Below are 22,249 nucleotides of genomic sequence, written 5' to 3'. Positions count from 1 at the left end.
ACTAAGAAGAATATATACAGTGTATTATTTGTTGAAACTGTACTTCCGATTTGATTTGAAACTGTCTCATTGCTATCTGTTTATCAATAAAATTTTGAAAAAATAAATAAATAAAATGGATGTTGAAGTACAATGAGGTTGCAACAAAATGACAGCAACTAAACTGTCAAAAAAAGAATTAGATCTAGTTACTATTTCATACAAAACTGTGAATTTATGTGAACTAATGTTCCTAAACTTAGTGTATAGAAATTGCCTGGAGATACTACTTAAAAATGAGAAATGATAGTTTTTACCTGAAATTCTTATTAAGGATGAAAGAGGGTGGACCAAGTAATCATTTTAATAAACTTCCAAGAGATTGTAGTGTATATACTCCACATATAAAAGTAAGCACTTGGACTATTTATCCTCCAGCAAATTTTTAAAAATGCATTGATGGGTATTTACTATTAGAAGACACTTAATTGCAAAACTTTAAGAGCAGTTTAAAATTAACCTTGCAAATTATGACTCTCTGAAGGCCATAAAAGGAAAAGATAAAAACACTTATGATCAAGTTACACAATGTTAGTTTTCATATAAAGTTATGCACTTCAACCTGCAAAACAATTTAACCCGATAGGCTACTGAAGTTCTCTTGAATACAACTGCACTGCTACAAAGTGTTATGAGAAAATTTTCAGTTTTGAGGAGCATGATGGTAGGAAGCATATACTGTGAAGATATTTTAACAAAATCTGACTTCTTTAGCTAAATTCTCACTAATGTTTTTTATTAATTCATGTTTCCTGTACATAGTGGTTACATTCCTCATCAGGGATTTGTACATGTATATAACATATCTTAATTTTTCCCCTTCTTCTTCCCTTCAACTCTTCTTCTCTTCCTCATTTACAAAAGTTATATTTTTATTTTTTCCTTCAATTCCTTTTTTTCTTTTAATCCCTTTTCCCTTCCTTCCCTCTGCATTTTGCCAACTCTTGTTCTCTTTCCCCTTTGAACAAGTTATTCCTATGCCCTAGTATCTATCCTGCATTTTGCTCTCTAACCAGTTTTTTTTTTTATTTTTTATTTTTTTGCAGAACCGGGGATTGAACTCAGATCCTTGCGTTTGCCAGTCAAGTGCTTATCCTACTGAGCCATCTTCCCGGCCCCTCTAACCAGTTTTAACAGAGACATGTGATGTGGCATTTATGGATGAGCCTTACCAATGGCTAAGGCTATGGGGGTAGGGGAATCCCTAAGAACAATAATTACCAAGCTTATGACTACAACCTTGAGTTTGTTATGTTGTGAGATTTTTTTTTCTGTATTTTAGGGAAGAGTCTACAGGGTGTTCAGGGTCCCACTACTAGATGAGACTCATAGTGATTCTCCTGTTTACAGTCTCCCAAGTGCTAGGATTACAGGCATCAGCCACCATGCCCAGTCTCAATCACCCTCTCAGCGTGCCCGGGGGGCAGCCCTGGGGATTGAACGGCCCCTCTGCCTGCATGTAGGCTCCTTAATCCACTGAGCTACTTGAGATTTTTCTTTATAAGCAATTTAACAACTAGCAGAAAATAGTAAATCAAATTTTGGGGACTCCTTTAATACATTTTGAATGATGATGTTGGATTTATTACAGATGACTATCCATCAATAACCAGTAAGTCCATGCACTGAAAGTAATATTTGTAAAAACAATAGCATTTCTGCTTTTAGTCTGATGATTTTCTTTAACACATTGAAACAGTGTTACAAATAGCAAAAAAAAAAAGGATCCTATTTGTGTTTACTCTTAAATGTACCACAAACTAATATATAAGAACTTTAAACTTTCCACACAATTACATGAATTATTAAATAATGACTATTAGTACAGTCCTACTAATACCAAGCTCTGAAAAGAAATATACAGATATATTTGGAATGGTATACAGGTATATATTGCAATGATAATATATTAGGAAGGTTTATATTTATTTTGTATCTGTTGGAATTTATTTAGCAGGTTATAGTGTTGATTCCCAGAACTTCTTACCCTTGCTTGGGGGTATTAGCCATAGATTCCCACCTGCAGGCTCCACTGTAGCACAAATGCCTCAGATACACAAGAGCAGACAATAAGTAAAGGAAAGAAACAATGCATTGATATTTTCTAACAGTGTTTCCTATTTACTGCTTTCCTATTCTTTAGACTGTGGTAGTCTTCCTGAGTAAGAGTACTTTCCTTGGACTTTGGACTACTGCAGCTATCTTGCTTGCCTGCCTTTTGACCTGTGGTTTTCTGCCTCTCTGAAAACCTGCTGCCTCTTGGTGTAGATTGCTGAACCTTGGCCCAATGTGATTCTTGTTATCTCCATTTGTCTTCTCTGTTCATCTACTCCTTCAGCCACCCTTAGCACATGCCATGCTGTCTCCCCACCCCAGCAAATTGCTCAGACCAGTAGGCCCTCCAGCAATGTGAATCCAACTGTTCTTAGTTTTTAACATTCACCTGATTAAAAAAATAGAGTTTAAAATTTTAAATAATTCGATGAAATGAAGCTCTGTATATATTTGAAGGAATTAAAATTAAAAGTTTTAAAAATTAAACCTGGACAGTCTTTTAGAATACAACACATGGTGGGGAAGATTAATGCAGTATAGCAATTAACGTGCATCAATTCACAAATATTTGAGTTCCTACTATGGGCAAGGCACTGTACTTGAAAGGAAAGAGTTCTCTAGCTACTCTAATGTTTATTTTCTAATGTATGAACAACACAGCAGAGGAAATTCCCTGGAGAACTTGCTGAGTAAAAAATCACAAAGAAATTAGGGAGGAGGGGAAAGTTTTAAAATCCTTTCTACTAATACCACTGGGCCAAGAATCAGCACTTGAAATTATGGATCTTAACCTGTTTCTGGCAGAACTGGTGGATCACATATTCCAACAGGGCTTGGAAAACCAGTTTAGTGTTTTAGATATCCAGAGAGAGGTGACTTTGAGCTTTGTCACGTGTGATTCCCAAGAGTCCAGTTCCTCATTCCAATCCACTCCGTGTTTATGAAAGTGCACTCGCTGGAACAGTAGAAAAAAAAAATTCACTGCAAGCAATCATCCAATTCTGATAAGCTGACATGTAGAATAAAGTTGATGGTGTTATTTATTACTAAGATAATTTGGTTAAGGTTTATATGAGTGTGTACAGTTGGAGGAGGGACAGGCAAAGGGACTGTAGATAACTAAAGTGAAAAAGAGCTGATGCATTCAGAGCTTATGTTGCTAAAGGTGAGATCAGTTACCTGCCTGCAACTGAAATTTCAAACTTCTGTTTAGCAGGGACATGAGTGGACAATGGTGACTGATAGCTGGAAATATTAGCAGACCTCTTAAGTTTTATGCTCAACTAAATGAGCAATGAACCGGGAGAATAAGTCTAGGGTTTTTTTGCTCCTTGTAATTTTTACCTTTTTACCTAGAAGTGCATCATCATTTTTAACGAATGCCTATGTGACTGTGATATACTACAATGAAACTAACAGCTATACTAAAACAGAGACATGTGAATGTGGCGTTTATGGATTGGCCTCACCAGTGGCTAATGCTATGGGAGTAGTGAGCATCCCTAAGAACAATAACTACCAAGCTTGTGAGGACAACACTGAGTTTACTAATACTCAGAAACCCTGGATTGCGCTGATAGAACGAGGTAATTGTACATTTTCAGAAAAAATCCAAACAGCAGGTAGAAGAAATGCAGATGCTGTTGTGATTTACAATGCTCCGGACACTGGCAACCAGACGATACAAATGGCAAATTTTGGTAAGTCATAATAGATTCCCAAAGAGAGTTAATCTCTTTGTTTACATTAAAATGATATTTCCACCTAGAATTAGTTTTGGATCTGGTAATGAATTTATGAAACAATTTATCATATTTTTTCTTGCCTGGCACCACTTTGGATTACTTTATTCTTGCTCAGAATTTTTAACTAATTTGCCCTAAAGATGATAGTAGTTCATGAAGTGATTCCTATTTCCTTTCACATTTTCTTAGCTCTATGCTTCTTCATTATGAACTATATAACTCTTTTTTAATAAACTGAGCTTTTATCTCTAAATATTAAAAAGCATTAATTTCATTATTATTATTTGTACCTTTCAGTTTCATTTTCTCCTACAAAAGGATTGTGTATAATTAAGTATGTGAAACTGCAACACAGACTCATTGTGGCTAAACAATAGCATATTGTGTGTAAGATATTGTAGAAATGAGAATTTCTGTCTCCATTATGTATGTAAGATTTTAATCTTTTTGAGGGATTAATACAAAACTATTCTGTAAGATATCTTACTCATTTAAGAACATGGCAGAAATAGAATGACATTGTAACTCACATCAATATAAAAATGTCCCTTAGAAATATTTACTAATTTAAAAAATTATTTTTAAAAGATTTTATTTTAAAAAGTGCCACATTGACAGTTATAGAAAATACTTAGAGGAATGCAAAAATAAGGGGCTGGGGGTGTGGCTCAGAGGTAGAGTGCTTGCCTGCCATGTGTGAGACCCTGGTTGGCTCCCTAGCAGGGCAAAAACTCCAAAACAAAACAAAAGTACAAAAATTATTACTTTAACAAGTATGGTACAAATTCAGTGGTCAATCTCATGGCCAAAGTTTAGATAAATGCCATTGTCTGATGCATCTGGCAAATATAATAAAGCAAGCATGGATATGTCAGCCTCTAAATCATAACAGACTGTCACATTGTAATACATAATCTCAACTTGTGTTTCTTGTTTCTGTGTTTTCATTAGTGTTTTGCTTTGACACAAAAGATGAGGGAAACAACTAAATCCTATAAAAACTCATGGCTTCACCTTCCATCATCTCATCTTTTATCACCTCTAAAAGCTACCTTGTCAGGAAACTCCAGCATCTTCATTCTTTCAGTCCCATATTCCCATGCAAGGACTTACAAGCCCTTCCAAGATGTTGTATCTTTACTTCTTACTAGTGTCAGTGCCCACCAACTAAATACCAGTAACAAAGTAGGTGTACTTTTAAAAGTTGAGTTTATTGTTGCAACAAAGGGAGAACACACACCATAGGAAATGGTAGGCCAGCTCAATTATATTGGGTTTGCTTTAGGTGACTTGGGGAAAGGTATAAGGAAGCAAACTGTTGACCAGCCATCCTACTTGGCTCAAGATTCAGGGGTTCCAAGGAAATGAACTTTCAATTCTAAAACCAGGAAATCCTGGTTAAACACGACAAATTGGCAACCTTAGCTGGCTTTCCTTTAAATTTGGATGTTGTCAAGAAATAAGGGCAATTCTATAATTGTTTCCAAATGATTTTTTAAAAAAATAAATAGTGTCAATCCCCAGATCCACCAAATAAATAAATAAATAAATAAATACATACATACATACATACATACATACATACATACATACATACTGAAGGGCTGGTGAGATAGCTCAGTGGTCTAAAGCGCCTGCTTAGGCAAGCTTAGGCAAGCATGCAGGGACCTCAGTTCGGTCCCCAGCACCACATGCTATGCCAGCCCCACCCCCAGGGTGGGCTGAGCTGACGATTAAAAAGAAATAAAGAAATAAGAGAAACATTAAAAAATTAAAAATAAATAAATAGTGAAGACTTGCCTGAGGCTAAGACTGTAATTATCAAAAAAGCAATAGTGACTCTTATTAGCAAAAATAAGTGACTATTTGATCATTTTTATGGCTTAGATACTATTTATATTTTGTCTGCATTGAAACATGATTAGAGTGTTTTGTTTCCTATCATGATAGCAGAATGAACTTCTCTAATAACCAATGCTTGTGAAATGGTTTACATTCATCAAAAATATCACCAAGCAGTGCCAGGTGAAGTTCTGAATGTTAGGGATTACTTGTTTCTTTCTCAGTGACCATTGATTTTTGTCTACTCTCTTATTAGCATTCAAATACATTCTCTCTCCCAACATCTTTATACATCTCTGTGCTTCCCAATCCCCCTAAACTGCCTCCAACAGCCCCAATAAGCCAAGATGATGCTTCTGTATCCCTAGCTTCTTACAATTTTATGATGTAGATGCAGAATGTCCTTACTCATGCACTCAGTCTATTTACTGCTTCCCTACTTGCAGTATTCTTTCTCTCAAGAGGATAGCTTCACTCTGAGGAGAGCTGTTACTGAGAAAGAATAATGTGGGTAATACGTGGAGATAAACTCTTAATTCAAGGCCTTCCAATTTATTGTGTGTTTTGACTTGACATTTCAGTTGGGTTAAAAATAGAAGGATATGCTTACTATGCTCTTAAGTATACAACGTAACAGTGTTTTCCTAATGCTGCAGAGACTGTTATCCAGTTTTATCCCAATATGCAAGAAAATTCAGGACTCCTGAGCTATCCATGCAGAAATTTAAGTATTTGCTTGCTGAGCTGACAGTTTTGAAAATTACATATGCTATTTATAGATAAAGTGCTTTATGAAACACTTACATTTGAATATAGTTTATGTCACCAAAGTAAGTAGTTTGGGGAAAACAAAATAGTTCTTGCTTTTAATCTTTTTGAATGTGTCCAATGAAGTGGATTACAGGTTGAGTTTGCAGAAGTTCAGAATCTTTAACACTCACCAATGTTAGAGGAACTAAGTACTTGAAAAGGAAATGTTTAATCAGGATGGCAAATGTATGTGCTTATAAAAATATTTTTCTGGAAATGAAAGCATATTAAATAAATGAAATGCCAAGATAATGAAAATGTCCCAGTAAGACTTAGACTCATATATACTTAAGGAATTATTACTGATACTTGAGGAGTATTAATATATATTTGCCTGCCTAATTGAATCCTATTAAATTTTAAGTTTGTCCATTGAGTCTATCAAACTTTCAATATAAATGATTGCCTTTCTCTACAAAGATTTTTCCCTTCTTTTGTTACACCTATTACAAGTCTTCTTTTTTCTAAAGATCTCATTCCAGTATGTAGGGCTACAATAATAATTATAATGTGCATCCTTGACTTGCTCCTAAATTTGTTAAAAATTGCTCAAATGAAATGTACTGATAGAAGTTTCTTGGAAGACTATCTGTCAAGTCTCAGGACTGAAGTAAAGCTTTTGAATATTGTTATTCTTATTAGTTAGAATATAAATATGGGTGGTGTGTGTGTGTGTGTGTGTGTGTGTGTGTGTGTAGACAGGTATAAATATGCTCACTGTTGTGGTGTATGGCCTAAATAAGAAATCAAATAGTTTACAGTCAGCTCAAGTGAAAAAATTAAGTGGTACACAAAACAATAGGGAAAATGGTCAATTTTTAATTTTTAATTATAATTTTATTGGTTCACTGGATGAAAGAACTGAAATTTTTTCATTGCTTTTACATATTACTTCAATTTGTCAAATACTGACATAAAATTCAAAAGCATATAAAGTTATATGCAAACATGATTTTTATTAGAAACAAATTACCATAGAGAATAGGAAAGAGTAATACCTGTAGACATCAACATAAAATGGGAAAACCATGGGCAAAATGCCACAAATTTATAAGCTAAACATTTAACAATCACATTGGGCCAGAAGTTAAATAAAAATCACAGTTATGTTAAATGCTGAAATGACCAGAGGATGTGCCACCAAGTGCATAGCAGATTAGTCTACAAATTAACTCAGTTAAGCTTGGAATCCATAAATTTCTGTAAATATTCCAGGCTTTGTATAACCTAGAATACAATACAGTAATGAGATTTTACCTCTCTCATACTTTTGTACAAGGACCTGAGTGCTCCCACCCTTCCATGCATACAGGCACATAGATATATACTCCATAAAATGTATATATTTATGAAGAAATGAAAATATAGTACCTCTGAGTACAGATTTGCAGAAAAAAATAAAATAAGACCCTTTTTTTATTTTTTGCTCCTGCACTCAAACTCAGGGCGTTGCATTTGGCAGGCAAGCACTATGCCACCAAGCTACATCTCCAGCCCCAATAAGACCTTTAAAGTGTATAGTTTCTTCATTTTAAAGTCAAGGAATTAAAGAATATCTTCTAAGAATCTAAACATGTGCTTGTTGTTCATTAACATTCTTTGCTTAACCACCCATCCTCAACTTGTAAAATTTTATTAAGTACATTATGATTTGCTGCTGTGGTATTGATTTGCCCCCTAATTACTGATAAGTACTAGTAAATGTGGTATGCATGTACATGTGACACACAGAACACAAAACTGAACAAAATTGTATTTAGTAGGTTATTTCCTCAAAAATACTCTCTGCCTCACTGTGTTTCTGTCTCTGTCTCTCTGTCTCTCTCTGTCTCTGTGTATGTCTCTGTCTCTATCTCTGTCTCTCTGTTTCTCTCTCTGTCTCTCTGTCTCTCTCTGTGTCTCTCTCTGTGTCTCTCTGTCTCTCTCTCTCTGTCTGTCTCTCTCTCTCTGTCTCTCTCTCTGTCTCTCTCTCTCTCCCTCTCTTCCCTCTCTCTCCCCCACTGTTGTTTCTAAGTGTTTTTACCCTACCTACCATTCTTTCATCATTCAAGTACCTTCTGTAGCCAGCAGGATTTCAAATAAATTAGACCTATTTCCATGTAAACTTGCAAGTCCTTTACTCTATTAGTTTAGAAAATTAAGAGCTCAGGAGCTATTTTGGAAAGCAGCCCAGGGGCCTGTATTTTAATTGTAACACCTGGAAATGATACACCCTATGGGGAAAGAGAATTTATAATGTGATCATATCAGAACCTTTGACCAAACTGTGGAACAATTTGAGGGAAAGATATTTCAGAGCATCCCTCATCACATCATGTTAGTGATACCCTGATCTACCCATGCTCAGACCTGAGCACACTTAGCTTTGAGCACCTAAGTGTTCAACAGTAAAGTAATGTCAAAGATATCTTAAATGTACCTCATATTCTTGTCCAACTTTTAATAGTACATGTTCTCACATGACATATCAAATGACTTCATTATGCAATGATGGTGACACCATGTGGTCAAATAAACTAGTCTTAAGCAATAACCAGTATACCGGCATCTCAGTGGAAAGAACAAGCTATAGGGAAATGAAAAGTTTCATTAAAATTCACTTGCCTCCTGTTTCTATTTTAAATGACTGCATCTCAGTATCATCATTTATAATAATTGAAATTCTTATTCTTTCAGTATTGCACTCGTGAAATCTTTATCTTCCTTTTTTGTGAAAGCAATTTTTGAAAGCAATTACTCTGTTAGCTGTGTGCCAACCATTCTTCTAAGTGCAATTATCTTAACTCCATGAACTACATAATGTTAGTGTCTGCCTTTTATATATAATGGACCCACAGCACAGAAAATTGGGTTAACTTCTGCATAGTGTTAATGCTAGTCAAGTTTCAAAGGTTTGAAGATTTGAAATCCAATATAATCTGACTCCAGAGTCCATGCTTTTAATCAGTTCCAATACTGGTGAATATACACTGTACAAGGCACTATAAAATGGTAAAAATAAAATAATATTGTCTTGAGAAGTAAAATACATTAGAGGAACTGACATTTACACAACTAGAACACAGCAGAATATAAGATATCTATAACAGAAAGTGTTAAGATTATTGGAGCTGAAAAGATTTAAAATTTGTGTGATTGGAGTGTTGGAAAGATTATCAACATAAACGTTCAAGTTATAAGAGATGGTAGCAGTGAAGTAAAAAGATCAGTACTGTGAATGTAAAGGTGAGAGAGTTACAGGAGAGGCAATCAGAAAGGGGAGTATTTCTGTAAAGATGTCAGAGGCTAAGCTGATCTGGATGGTGATAATCCCCAGGCTATGTCCCAAGCAGTGCGGTAACTGAAGTGGAATGCAGGCAAAATCCTTAAAGTTGAATCACACTGAGGCCAGCGTGCTGAATGATGAAAGGACTGTGGTAAAAATGGCTGCTGTCCAAATTATGGTCTTCAATGAATGTAGCAGAATGGGAGGTGGGTCCATGACCAAACAAGGAGCAAAAGAATAGGTGGTGAGGGAGGTAAAATCTAATTTCATGAATCTCCAAGAAGCAGAGATATTACTCCTGATTATTGGGAGGAATAGTAGAAGGGGAAACTGATAAACTGCATGGAATGAGGAGCATTTGATTTTATTTTATGTTTTTACTTTTTGTATTTTAGGGAAGGGTCTGCAGGGTGTTCAGGTCTCACTACTAGATCGGACTGGTAGTGATCCACTTGTTTACACCCTCCCAAATCCTGGGATTACAGGCACATGCCACCACGCCCAGTCTCAATTGCCTATCAGGTGCGCCTCAGGGGCAGGGCAGCACAGCAGGCCTGCATAGCAAAACCCAGGCCCCTGCATCTGCTTGCAGGCACTTTAATCCACTGAGCTATTTGGCTGGCCCAAAATTTGTCCTTTTCTTTTCTTTTCTTTTCTTTTCTTTTCTTTTCTTTTCTTTTCTTTTCTTTTCTTTTCTTTTCTTTTCCTTTTCTTTTCTTTTCTTTTTTTCTTTCTTTCTTTCTTTCTCTTTCTTTCTTTCTTTCTTTCTTTCTTTCTTTCTTTCTTTCTTTCTTTCTTTCTTTCTTTCTTTGCAGTACCTAGAATCAAACTCACAACCTCATGCTTGCCAGGCAGACACTGCCACTGAGCTAAATCCCCAGCCCCTAAGCATTTTAGAACAGTAACTAGATTAGACTCCACTGAGGGCAGTAACTAAGGGTAAAATGAATGAGGCCAGCTGACATTAAAGATTACAAATGAAATTCTGGAATAAAATTCTCTTAGGAAAGTACACATCTTGACTTACCAATGTAGACTGGTGGTGTATATAAAACAGAATTATTCACAAGAGAGAAGTCACTCTTGAAGGAGCTGAGAAAGGGCAGCACTGAACGGGTTAGAGATAAAAATACAAAAGAATTTAAATCAGAAGGGTTTTTTCCTAAGCTGTGATTGATTGTAGATCACAGGGATGAAAGAGGAACACGGTAATGTATAGGCAAGGAGGGAGGGTATTATAAAGGGTAGTACATGTCGAATGGCCCAAGTATAAATCTAACCTGCCACAACATTCCCAGTGAAACTGCTTTAAAACTTTAATCCAGGTACAAAGCAGTCCTTATCTGAGTGCTACCTGAGTGTGTGGAGGATGTTGGATAAAAATAGGAATTAATTATGAAGAATAAGTACATGACAAAATTCTTACAGGCCATTTTAACAAATCAAATGTTCTGGGAAATTATCTGTTTGTTATGACTAATGATAATTACCTATCTCTACAATGAGGAAACCAGGATTTTAGTAAAAACTGGTACCAGTAGAAACTTAATCAAGGCCTTAGGGATATGGAAATTGTAATCATTAAATACCTGGATACTATGCATTCCAGAATTGAATTAAATCCAAGTTACACTTACTTGTGCATATTTTTACCTTTAAGTGGAAATGTAAATTGAGTTCTTTTCCTCAAAGCAGTCAATTCAGCAGAAGAGGAAGAACGTAGAATCCACAAATTAAGAATTTTCACACTATTTTAATTCTGAAAATGTCAGCATGGAATAACTGTTTTCAGAAATAATCAACTGAATTTTTAGCCTCATGTTGGATGCAGTCAGTGTCTAAATTCTTAGTAACTTATGTGTAATTACATTACTGCAGTTAGAGGTCACTGTGGTTTATTCTCAGCAATTTATTGACATTTAAACCATACAGATAGGCAAAATGCTCTTAGAAAATTAGCCTTGTCAGAAAGCCAGGATACACGAAATGGCCATATTTACCAAAAGACTTTTTAAGGAATTTTTGAAACTGAATTCAAATGGAGAGAGGGCTAGTCCTATTTGGTTAAAGGAAGATGTACAGTTTGTCTATTTCCAAAGCATACAACCGTTTCACCTGAAACATGCAGGTGCAGCCCATTGTTTCCACACAGGCAGTTTAAAGACGACCTAGAGAGAAATCCTAGGGCTCTAACCTGATGCATATTACCACAGATACCTATCCCACCCGGGAGGCTAAGAGGTGAAGAGAACCCTAGGGTATAAGGCCCTAGGGTGCAATACCTTCTTGTTTACTGGGCCAAGGGTAGTTCTGCAGGGCTGAGAGAAAGTCTCTTAAGGAAAGCACACATTCACTGGTGATCAAGTTTTCTAATGTGGGATTAAAAAACAAAACATATTTTTAAGTTAGAAAAGCAAAGATTTACTTATTCACACAACAAATATTTCCTGAGGTCCAAACAACTGGTCAGATACTGTCCTCCCAAGTTTTACATTTTGTAGTTCTATCTCATCCCTCAAGCATGCAACATGGTTTCTCCCAGAAGCACAAGAGTGTAGTAGTTACCCAGGGCATAGTCTTTGTATAGAGACCAGATTTGAGTGTCAGGTGTGCTACTTGTTTTACAGATATTTGGGCTTTGAAAAGTTACTTAACCTTTCTGGTTTCAGTCTTTTCATTTCAGTCATGTCATCTGTAAAATGGGTATGCTGGTAGTACTACTTTATAGTGAAGTTGTAAAGATTAAGACAGATACAATAATGCTTATAAAGAACACATTTCATGGGGCTAGGAGTATATCTCAGTGGTTGAGCACCTGTTTAGAATGTGTAGGCTCCTGGGATCCATGCCCAGCACCACATATTAAAAGAGCACTTCACACTAAGTCCATTTCATAACAGATAGAAAAAAACTAGAGAAGGAGTAAAATGATGGTGAGCCCTCTTTTTAGACTCTTCTACCTCTTCTTCTTTACCTATTCATGTCTCTTCTGACTTTAAAGTCTCAGGCAAAATTTATGTCCTATGAGAAGTCTTTTTTGACTAAAAGTTTATGCTGTTTTTTAGGGGAGGTTTATTTTATTTTATTTTATTTTATTTTTGTTTTTTGTTTTTGGTGCCGAGGACTGAACCCAGCGCTTCCAGCCTTCTAGGCAAGCCTTCTACCACTGAGCCAAATCCCCAGCCCCCTAAAAGTTTATGCTGGTGTTTCTTTTACCTGGCATCCATTCTACACTTAAACACACAGTTTAGAGCATGTTAATTTGTTTCTTCTCTGTATTTTCTTTTTCTTCTTTCTTTCTTTCTTTCTTTCTTTCTTTCTTTCTTTCTTTCTTTCTTTTTTGTATTTAGGACAGAGTCTACAGGGTTTCACTGCATAGATTGGACTCATAGTGATCCTCCTGTTTACAACCTCCCAAGTGCTGGGATTATAGGCGTGTGCCACCACATCCAGTCTCAATCTCTGTCTCAGTGTGCTCCATGGGTGGGGCCAGCATGGCAGTCCTGGGGATCAAACTCCTGGCCCCTGAGTCTGCCTAAGCAGGTGCTTTAATCTGCTGAACTATTGGATGTCCTTCTCTGTATTTTCATATATTCAGCTATATCATTCCTGGGTTCTTAATTATTATAAACTATTGGGTTTGTAGACTGAACATAAATATCAGTCTTCTATGTAGACAAGAAATCCTTCCAGCTCAAACCCTTGCAATCACCTATTTGCTGCTGAGCACTGTCAGTTGCAGGGAATTTATCATAGCTTAAGGCAGTTTACTTCATTATTGGATAACAAAAGTGAGGGGAAATTAATTTTCTAACTATACTCAACTGGTCCTCCCTGTAACATTGTTCTTAGTTCTATTCTCCTGAACTACATAGGACATTAGTGTTTCCTGTTTGAAGGAAGTCTCAATGTACTCTGTATAATCCAGTCAATTCCTTATTAATGGTATTTATTTGGATTTTTTTAGCAATGGGTGAATCTGAATTTCAATATTTTTCTATTGAATCATTGGAAAAGGGACACTCCTCACCTTTTTAAGAATAACTTTATTTTTCAAATTTTTGCTCTAGGGGTCAAATCTAAAGCCTTGTGTATGCCAGGAAAACACTGTTCCACTGAGCCCCACTCATACCCCCTTAGTGACGTTACTTTTATGCCTAGGGGAAGGATTTAGAGGCAAGTTACTTCTGTAATGTGATTTTGGGAAGCCCCAGGAAACTCCCTTACTGACAATATTTTCCTGCTTATTGTTGCACTATCTAATATGTCACCCATCATTAAAGTATCATTCTTGTGAGTTTAAAAACCTATAAAGTCTTGAGTACCTGTTTAAAGGGCACACAGTCCTCAGAAAGGTAGGTTCATAAGCTCAACAGCAAATGTTAATGTGTTGATAGCAACCAGAGTGTTCAAAAAGATTGGGTGAGGAGATATCTGGAAGCAATACTAGACGGCTAGAGATCTGGAAATCTTGTTTAATTCATCTCAGTATATCTAACATCAAACATAGTGACTAACTCAGAGTAGACCCTAAGTGATGAATTAATAAGTGAGATTATGAAAAGTTAATGAATGAGTGGCTGTGGATACAGCCGAGGAGCAGAATGCTCAGCTAGCATGTGTGAGATTCTGGGTTCTGTCCCCAGCACTGAAGAACAAAGATGAGATTGAAAATGGAAGTATCTTCCCTCCTCCAAACAAATATTACCTATTTCAAAATTCTACCTACAGCCATTCAACTGTGGTTAACACCAAAAAGGTTGAGGTCCCTCAGTTTGTTGACGCTTTTCTGTTCGTTAACAGAATGTTCTTTTATCTGTCTTCCCTCACTATAGCTATTTTGTGTCTCATCTTTAGCTGGCAGTCAGGACATGACTTCTTTGTTAAGCTGTTTCTATATAAAGCCCTGGCAATAGGAACTGCCTAGATTACCACTAGTGATTCACACAGCTGTGCAGAACACTTACACCCACACAGGGTCATGAAATGAAGGAACCAGCCTGCAGTTCAGATCCTGTTTCACGGCATATAGAGTTAACTTTGCTCTTTAGATTTTCTATGTAAGTTATTGTAGATGCAGTGATATGAAAAATATTTTGGGTAGAGCATAACAAACCCCACTAATTCTCATTAGTGTTTAACTTAAAAAACGATGGTATTAGCACTGTGAGGAGTGATAAAATTGTGTATCTTATGTACAGAAGCTTTTTCTCAGCAGTGTATAGAAGCAACTGCTTCCTTCAAATGATCTTTGCCTATTCATTAAAGCCGTTCCAGCAGTGCTTACCTCTAGCATCATTTTAGTAAAAACTCATTGTGTTACTTGAAATAATAATGCTGTGTGTTCTGTTTTGCTAAAAACTAAAGAGGAAAACCTGTCTAATACCAAACTTCTGAAATATGGTGGGGTTTTTTGTTTGTTTGTTTGTTTGTTTGTTTTGGTGGAACTGGGAATTGAACTCAGGTCCTTGTGCTTGCCAGGGAAGCGCTTATCCCACTGAGTCATCTCCCTGGCCCCATGGTGGGTATTTTTTAAATACAAAAAACTAATATTTTAAGACATATACAGTATGCTTACCAAAACTCATGAAATACAGAAATCTGCTTTGAAGAACAATGTGAAGTACCTGAATTAATTGTGCACATGAATACTTCCTAAAATACTGCAAAAACTTGTTTTCTTGTATAAGGTAACTATTCCTAGTGCAGCATATATACACCATACAAATTTCCTTCCATGCTAGAAATGAGTTCTAACCCTTTTTTGTTCTTTTTATGGGCTTTTTATTTTAAGACAATAGAAACATAATAGATAAGACATTGGAAATGATACACAATTTAAAAAAAACAAGATGATAGGTATTCAACACTGGTTGTTATGTTGCACATTGTTGTCTTCAATATCATTTCTCACATTACCAGATATAAACATGTAAAATTGGTCAAAATAAAAATTTTGAGCATTAACTGCTACCTTTAAAACACTGATATAAATTAGTAATGTATGGAAAAATTTAAGTTAATTTTCTGCTAACTTCTTATAAGAATATTTTTATGTCCCTACAATAAGATTTGCAGTTACCATCTTTAGTCTTCCAAAATCATATATCCTTTCTGTTTATAACCATGAGTTATTACTAGTGTAAAATTTAATGTCTTTCTGTGAGCAATATTAAAGTCCCTTCCCCCACATCATTGTTTTTGGTTTGTCAAAACAGTTTTATTTTTTATAAAGTACCTACATTTTTTTACTATGGAAATTATATATCATTATAAGAAAGTAGAAAATAGATGAATTCATTTCTGATTTTTTTTTATTGTGGGCCTGGTTTGCTTTAACAAATCCTTTATTGCTGGCATGAACTGGTTTGTTTCTCTGTTCAAATTGGGTGTTTTTCATAATTTTATTGAGAAACAAATAGCAATGAGACAGTTTCAAATCAGATTCGTAGGAGAGTTTCCATAATTAATGCATTGCATACTCTCTTCCTAGTGGTTATTTGCTGTACAAGATGCAGACAAGATATCCTATTTACAAACACTGTTAAAACAAATCCCTGTACTCATTAAGAGAATGTAACTATATATCTATCCTAACCATTTTGAATATACAGATACGGAATGGGCATTCATCTGTATCCCCTTTTTTGTTTAGTTCTGTCATTTGAAAATTATAGGTATGTTAACTCAGCAAAATATTCTAAAAGAGGCCAGTAGTCCATAATTGTATTGGGTCTTCCACTTCACTGGCAATGTCAGAAAATGTTGACCTGAGTCCCCTACAGCTCAACATAACACCATGGCTTTACTTCTTATACTTCGTTTTTATACTTTTCTGCTGGATGGTTAAGACCAAGGTAAAGCAGGACCTAGGCAACAAGAGTTGTAGCTTTTGGGTCTGATAAGGTCAGTGAAATCCCCTCAGGATTTATCCTGAGATCCTGTACCTCAGATTGTAGATCCTTTGTCAGTGTCACCCTGTGGATGAGTCACGGCCATTGCTTTGCCAATGTGCTCTCTGTGAAAGCCTGAGAGAATGTTTTCTCTCCATGTGACTCTCTTTAGGCACACTCGACATCATCGATTACTTTCTTCTTTGACCCCATAATCTCCTTGATCAGAAAATTTGGGACACTACCGAGTTACATGATGTTAAAGTACACATTCTCATATGTCCTGAGTCGTAATTGATCTTGGAAGGCTAGGGCCAAAGTGTTGGCTTTCCTTGCAGTCCTCCTTTTTCTCTAATGTTTGGTCTGCAAACTTAGGTTGTTAACCCTCCAGAAGAGAAGCTTATTGTTATTACCATACAACCTAGGCTGTTGAGCTTAACCTCACTATCTGTCTGAATATCCAGCATCATAGGCCTAACATGGAACAGGTATTTTCCATCAAGTATTGATATGTTAAACTTTAAGTCCCTACAGAATATGATGAAAAACATTAAAAATTAAAATATATTTTGAAAATAGGCATAAAGAATTATATAATTCTTATGTTTACACGTAAGTCCAGAAATCTAACCATATACAACCTTGTAGCAGGACAGTCCCACAATATTCCTTTTCCTGTCTCCTGCCTTCATTCACCACCCCCTTCTTTTTGAACAATCTTCTACCTGAGAGACAGCATGGCAGCAACTGGCATGTCATGACAAGCAGCCCTTATCATTTCTGATTTTAATACTTATTCAAGAACAACAAATACTTATTGGGTACTGGAAGCTAAAACTACTGAGGCCGGGGAGATGGCTCAGTGGAATAAGCACTTCCCTGGCAAGTGCAAGGGCCTGAGTTCAATCCCCAGTTCTGCACCAATAAAACTACTGAGGTAAACAATTGTGAGCATTCTGTTTTACTTTCTTTATTTTATAAATTTGTGCATTAGTTTTTAAATTTGTGTGTTTTGTAACTATAATTTTACATCCTTCCCAAAATATCATATATCCTGTGTTATGTTTCCTGTCACCATAACAAATAGGTGAAATAATCAACTTATTTAAAATGTGTGTGTTAACCCATGGTCTTTTACGTTTCTGTCTATGGTCAGTCTATGGTTAGGCCCCATTGCATTTAGGCCTGTGGCAGGGCAGGACATCATGGCAGAGAGCATATGGTAGAGTGAAGCTGCTCAATTCAGAGTGTGGATGCAGAAAAGAGGAAGTGACTAAGGGCCTGCAATCCACTTTAAGTGCATTCTCTCAGTGATCCAAGCACTTCCTGCCAGGCCCAAACTCTGAAATGTTTTACCACTAAGCTGGGCATTACACCTTTCCACATGGAGCTTTGTGGACACTCAAGATACAAAACATAGGATACACCAACCATAGCATAATATTCTCTCTTTGCAGTTTTATAAAAGAAAATATTGTTCATAGTAAAGGAAGTCAAGTCTTACCTTCTACAAATAAAAGTAAAAACAAAGAAAATACAACTGCCCTAAATTTAAATCTACTTTGAAAAAATTTAATTACTACAGAAATTGTATTCTGATTTCTGAGAAGCTAAATACTGAAGTACCATGTTCTACTGGAATATGAAAAAATGCATAATACCAATTCTTTTAATTTGGTTGTTTTATTCTGACCCTGAGTCACTTTCACTGTAGTCATTTTACACCACTGATATCCACAGCCAAAGGAAAGCATTAAAGATGAATACACAACAAACTTATAGTGCTCTAAGTACTATATTTGTGACTGCTATTATTTATTGTTGAAAAGGAACAAGCAATTAAGAATATTTTAGGAAATGCAGAGGACTGTGATTTAATAAAAGGACTTGACTTGAGGGGCTGGAGAGATGGCTCAGTGGTCTAAAGCACCTACTTAAAACAAGCTTGGCAAGGCATCAGGGACCGCGGTTCAATCCCCCAGCACCACATGCCAGCCAGCCCCGCCCCCTGGTGGGCTGAGCTGGCCACACACACACACACCACTCTGTCTCTCTCTCTCTCTCTCTCTCTCTCTCTCTCTCTCTCTCTCTCTCTCTCTCTCTCTCTCTCTCTCTCAAATAAATAAAAATAAAAAAAAAATAAAAAAAAGGACTTGACTTGGATGAGTCCAGAAGAGTTTTAATTTCATAAAATTAACAAATTTTTAACTCTCGGGGATATGCAAAGCTGATTTGAGTGCCTTAAGCAAAAATTATTACAGAAACTAGTCAGTTATATTCTAATCTTGGCACTGAGGGATATGGAAACAATAGTCTCTCTAGATTCTATTTACTTTTCTGATTTGTCCCTTCTGAAGCTTTAAGTGGGCATATGTGGTCAATAAAAATGTGGTTGACATGTACAATTTATACAACTAAACCGAATATAACCCCAACTGACTGAAGGAAGGTGTTGAGAAAATATGTGCTGTGTAAAGGATTTTGGAAAATATTCTGACCTGTGACTAATATATAAATAATTTTAGCTAAAGAAAACACTGAATCTAACTACACATCTTCCTCCACAAGCAAAAATTAAACTTATAGTAGTATGTGCTTATTTATAGGAGTAGGCCTCAAATATCTCCCAGTGATGGGAGGGGGAGTGAAAATACATCTTAATAAACCCTGCAAGACTCTTCAATTAACATCCAACTCTTAACAGACATCTTCTTGTGAACGGTGGGAATTTTTTTATTGGCTTACATATTTACTAAGTGATTGCCTGAATATGAGAGCATCTTGTTTCATAATGTATAGGAGAAGTCCTAAGTGCATTATAAAGTTTTAGTTTATTTGGGCCTAGATAATATTTTAAATGTTCCATTTCAAAGTAGCTAAGTGAACCAGATTTATCTGTTTCAGAGGATTTGTGAATTCACGTTTGAGTTTATTCATCATATAGTTATAGTATAATTCATTTTCCCAACTCACTGTACAACTGGATGACACTGCATTTTTTTAATTCAACATTATGAAAGAAAAGCCCAGCAGAGGGCATGTTGAGCATTTCTACAGTCAATCTAAATACCATAATACTTGTCTCAAACTTATTTAAATAGTAACTTATCATGTTGTCACCTAAAGTGAAATTTTCAATGTTGTCTGCTGCCACATGGCAATAATTTTATTTGAGAAGACACCAAGAGGGGCCGGTGGGATAGCTCAGTGCCACATGCACTGAGCCAGCCACTGAGTCCAGACATGGTCGTGTATGCTTATAATCCCAGTTCCGGGGAGGCTGAAAACAGGAGAATCTATGAGTCCAAGCTGCATAGTGAGACCCTGTACCAAATACATAAAAAAGAACAAAAAAAGAAAAAAGAAAAAAAGAAAACACCAAGACACTGAGTTAGCCAAGGTCAGCAAAACAGACTTGAATAAAACAAAAATCAGACTGTTTTAAAGCCAGACATCTTGAAGGTGCAAATAATTTCCCCAGGGAGGCTGGGGAGATAGCTCAGTAGAATAAGCGCTTGTCTAGCAAGCACAGGGTCCTGAGTTCAATTCCTAGTTCTGCAAAAAAAAAAAAAAATAATAATAATAATAATAATAATTTCCCCAGAATGAATAATATCACTAAGTACATAGATTCTCTTCTCTTCTGTGGCTACACAGTCCTGGGAGTAAAATGATATACAGAATGTAAATATGTTGTTATGCCATTATTTTAATTATGTGCACATGCACAGGCTACTCCTCTGCCAGTGTTTAAATCTCAGACTAACTTTACTTGATCATTCAGCATACTTCAGAGTCACCTCTTAAAGGTGTAAAGGGAATTCCTATATAGAATATAATATGAAAACTGCTGAAAAATGAATTTCAAAGCCAACTCCAAGTGTCTTTGATTATATGCTCTTTTGTATTGTCCGTATCGCTGCTTCTCATCTACTGATATTTGTAATAGAGGACTGATTTTTTTAAGGGATGAAGTGACTCTGAGAAAGTTACACCTTGGTTTAGGTAGAAAATAAAATAAAATAATCATGAAAGGTGATTTCAAAACTGAAGGAAAAAGCTAGAAAAGCAAAGACGCTGTTTATGATTTAAGAGTTTAATTCTCAGCAAGAGTTATGATCCTAGCACTAGGGAGGCTGAGGCAGGAGTATTGGCATAAATTCAAAGCCAGCCTAGACTACATAAAGAGACACTCTCAAAAAGAAAAGAAAAAAAGTGAAAGATTATAATTCTCCTAAGACAGAAAAGACATCGGAGCTTTGGTAAATAGCTACCACTTTAAGCATGAATATCTTCTATTCCCAAATGCTAGACAGGCTACAGTGAATCAAAAATTACCGTGAAGCAGAAAGCTAGCTATTGTAAGACACATGTTCCCTTAAATTTTCTCCACATTTTTTCTGCCTACACATCCAAAATATTACTTAACTCAGCTATTTATTTTCTCATCACAGCAATTAAAATCTTCTTCTGCTCCTCTCTATTGTAACAACCTTTGCATCCATATCATACATGTTTACATGATATCAAAATAAAAGATTCTAGTTGAACAAAGCAACTACATGATTTACTTTTGACCAGTTGTATTGGTGTTATAGATAAACCTCCCTCCCAGCTATCTTCTAACATTTATTCTTTATCTAGCTTCACCTCCCAAAACACTGTACATACTCAAAACAATTCTTACTTGCAGATGCCAGCCCTATGTTCTTGTGTCACTGTATCTTACTGAAATTATTAAAATGTAATATTTATAGCCTACTTCAGTTAGAGAGTATTTAAATTATCTCTTTTGTAAAATTGAATTCAAGATAAGTCTTTTAAAGATGAAAGTAGAATCATCTTAAGAGGGATACTTAGGTAGATGTTGTTGGGGACTATATCAAGTTTTTATATAATTAAGATTCTTTTTATATATAATTGAAATATTCTTCAAGTTATAAGTACAAGGAGTTGATTTTCTTAAATAAAAGCAAATATTTTTAATTTTTATTTTTAAAGAGTACAAAATAATATTAAAACAAAAATCACAAATGATACAGAATTTCACTAAACAAAATAATATGAATTTCATAGTATTTGCTGTATTGCATAGCATTATCTTTTTTTCCCCATTCCCCTTTTTTTATTGCTTGTTTTGCTTAGTACTTTTAAAACCAAATAAAAATCTTGAATTCAATGTTCAACTGCCAAAGAAAAAGTAACAGTAGGGCACATACTTAGGGCTTCAATGAAAGAAACTGTAAGAACTAGCTGGCGCAAAACAGTAGACAATGATTTATATATATATATGACCTTAAAATCTGAAACTTCTAAACCAGGGTCTTCCAAACAAATTGACAACTCACAGCAACATGATTTAGGTTAAAATATATACACAAGGAGTAACACAATGTGTTCTTTGGGAATTTAACAACTTGAAGATTATCCAAATTTGAATCCAGGTCTTGGGGAAGAGTGTGATGCTTGTACTAAGCAACTGTGCTACATTTCTGCTGCATTAAATGGTTTTGAACAATTATATTTAAACTATCCTTGGTTTCATTCAATAAAACATGTAGGGTAAAAAACAGGAGAAAGCATGCCAGCTAGTTAAGGGT

General features: G+C 35.7%; 1 protein-coding gene across 1 annotated transcript in view; it reads left to right on the top strand.

The window, feature by feature from the left end:
• Positions 1-3,090: 3,090 nt before the first annotated feature.
• The window catches only part of Rnf128 (ring finger protein 128, E3 ubiquitin protein ligase), a 117,083-nt gene continuing 97,924 nt past the window's right edge, over positions 3,091-22,249 (top strand). Inside the window, exon 1 of the mRNA XM_004647726.2 lies at positions 3,091-3,794. Coding sequence (XP_004647783.1) covers positions 3,389-3,794 — 406 coding nt within the window. The 5' untranslated portion in view covers positions 3,091-3,388. The remainder of the gene's footprint in view (positions 3,795-22,249) is intronic.

This window comes from Octodon degus, unplaced genomic scaffold (assembly GCF_000260255.1).
Source record: "Octodon degus isolate 3935 unplaced genomic scaffold, OctDeg1.0 scaffold00321, whole genome shotgun sequence".
Classification (NCBI taxonomy): domain Eukaryota; kingdom Metazoa; phylum Chordata; class Mammalia; order Rodentia; family Octodontidae; genus Octodon; species Octodon degus.
This window is presented reverse-complemented; position numbering and strand designations above follow the sequence as displayed.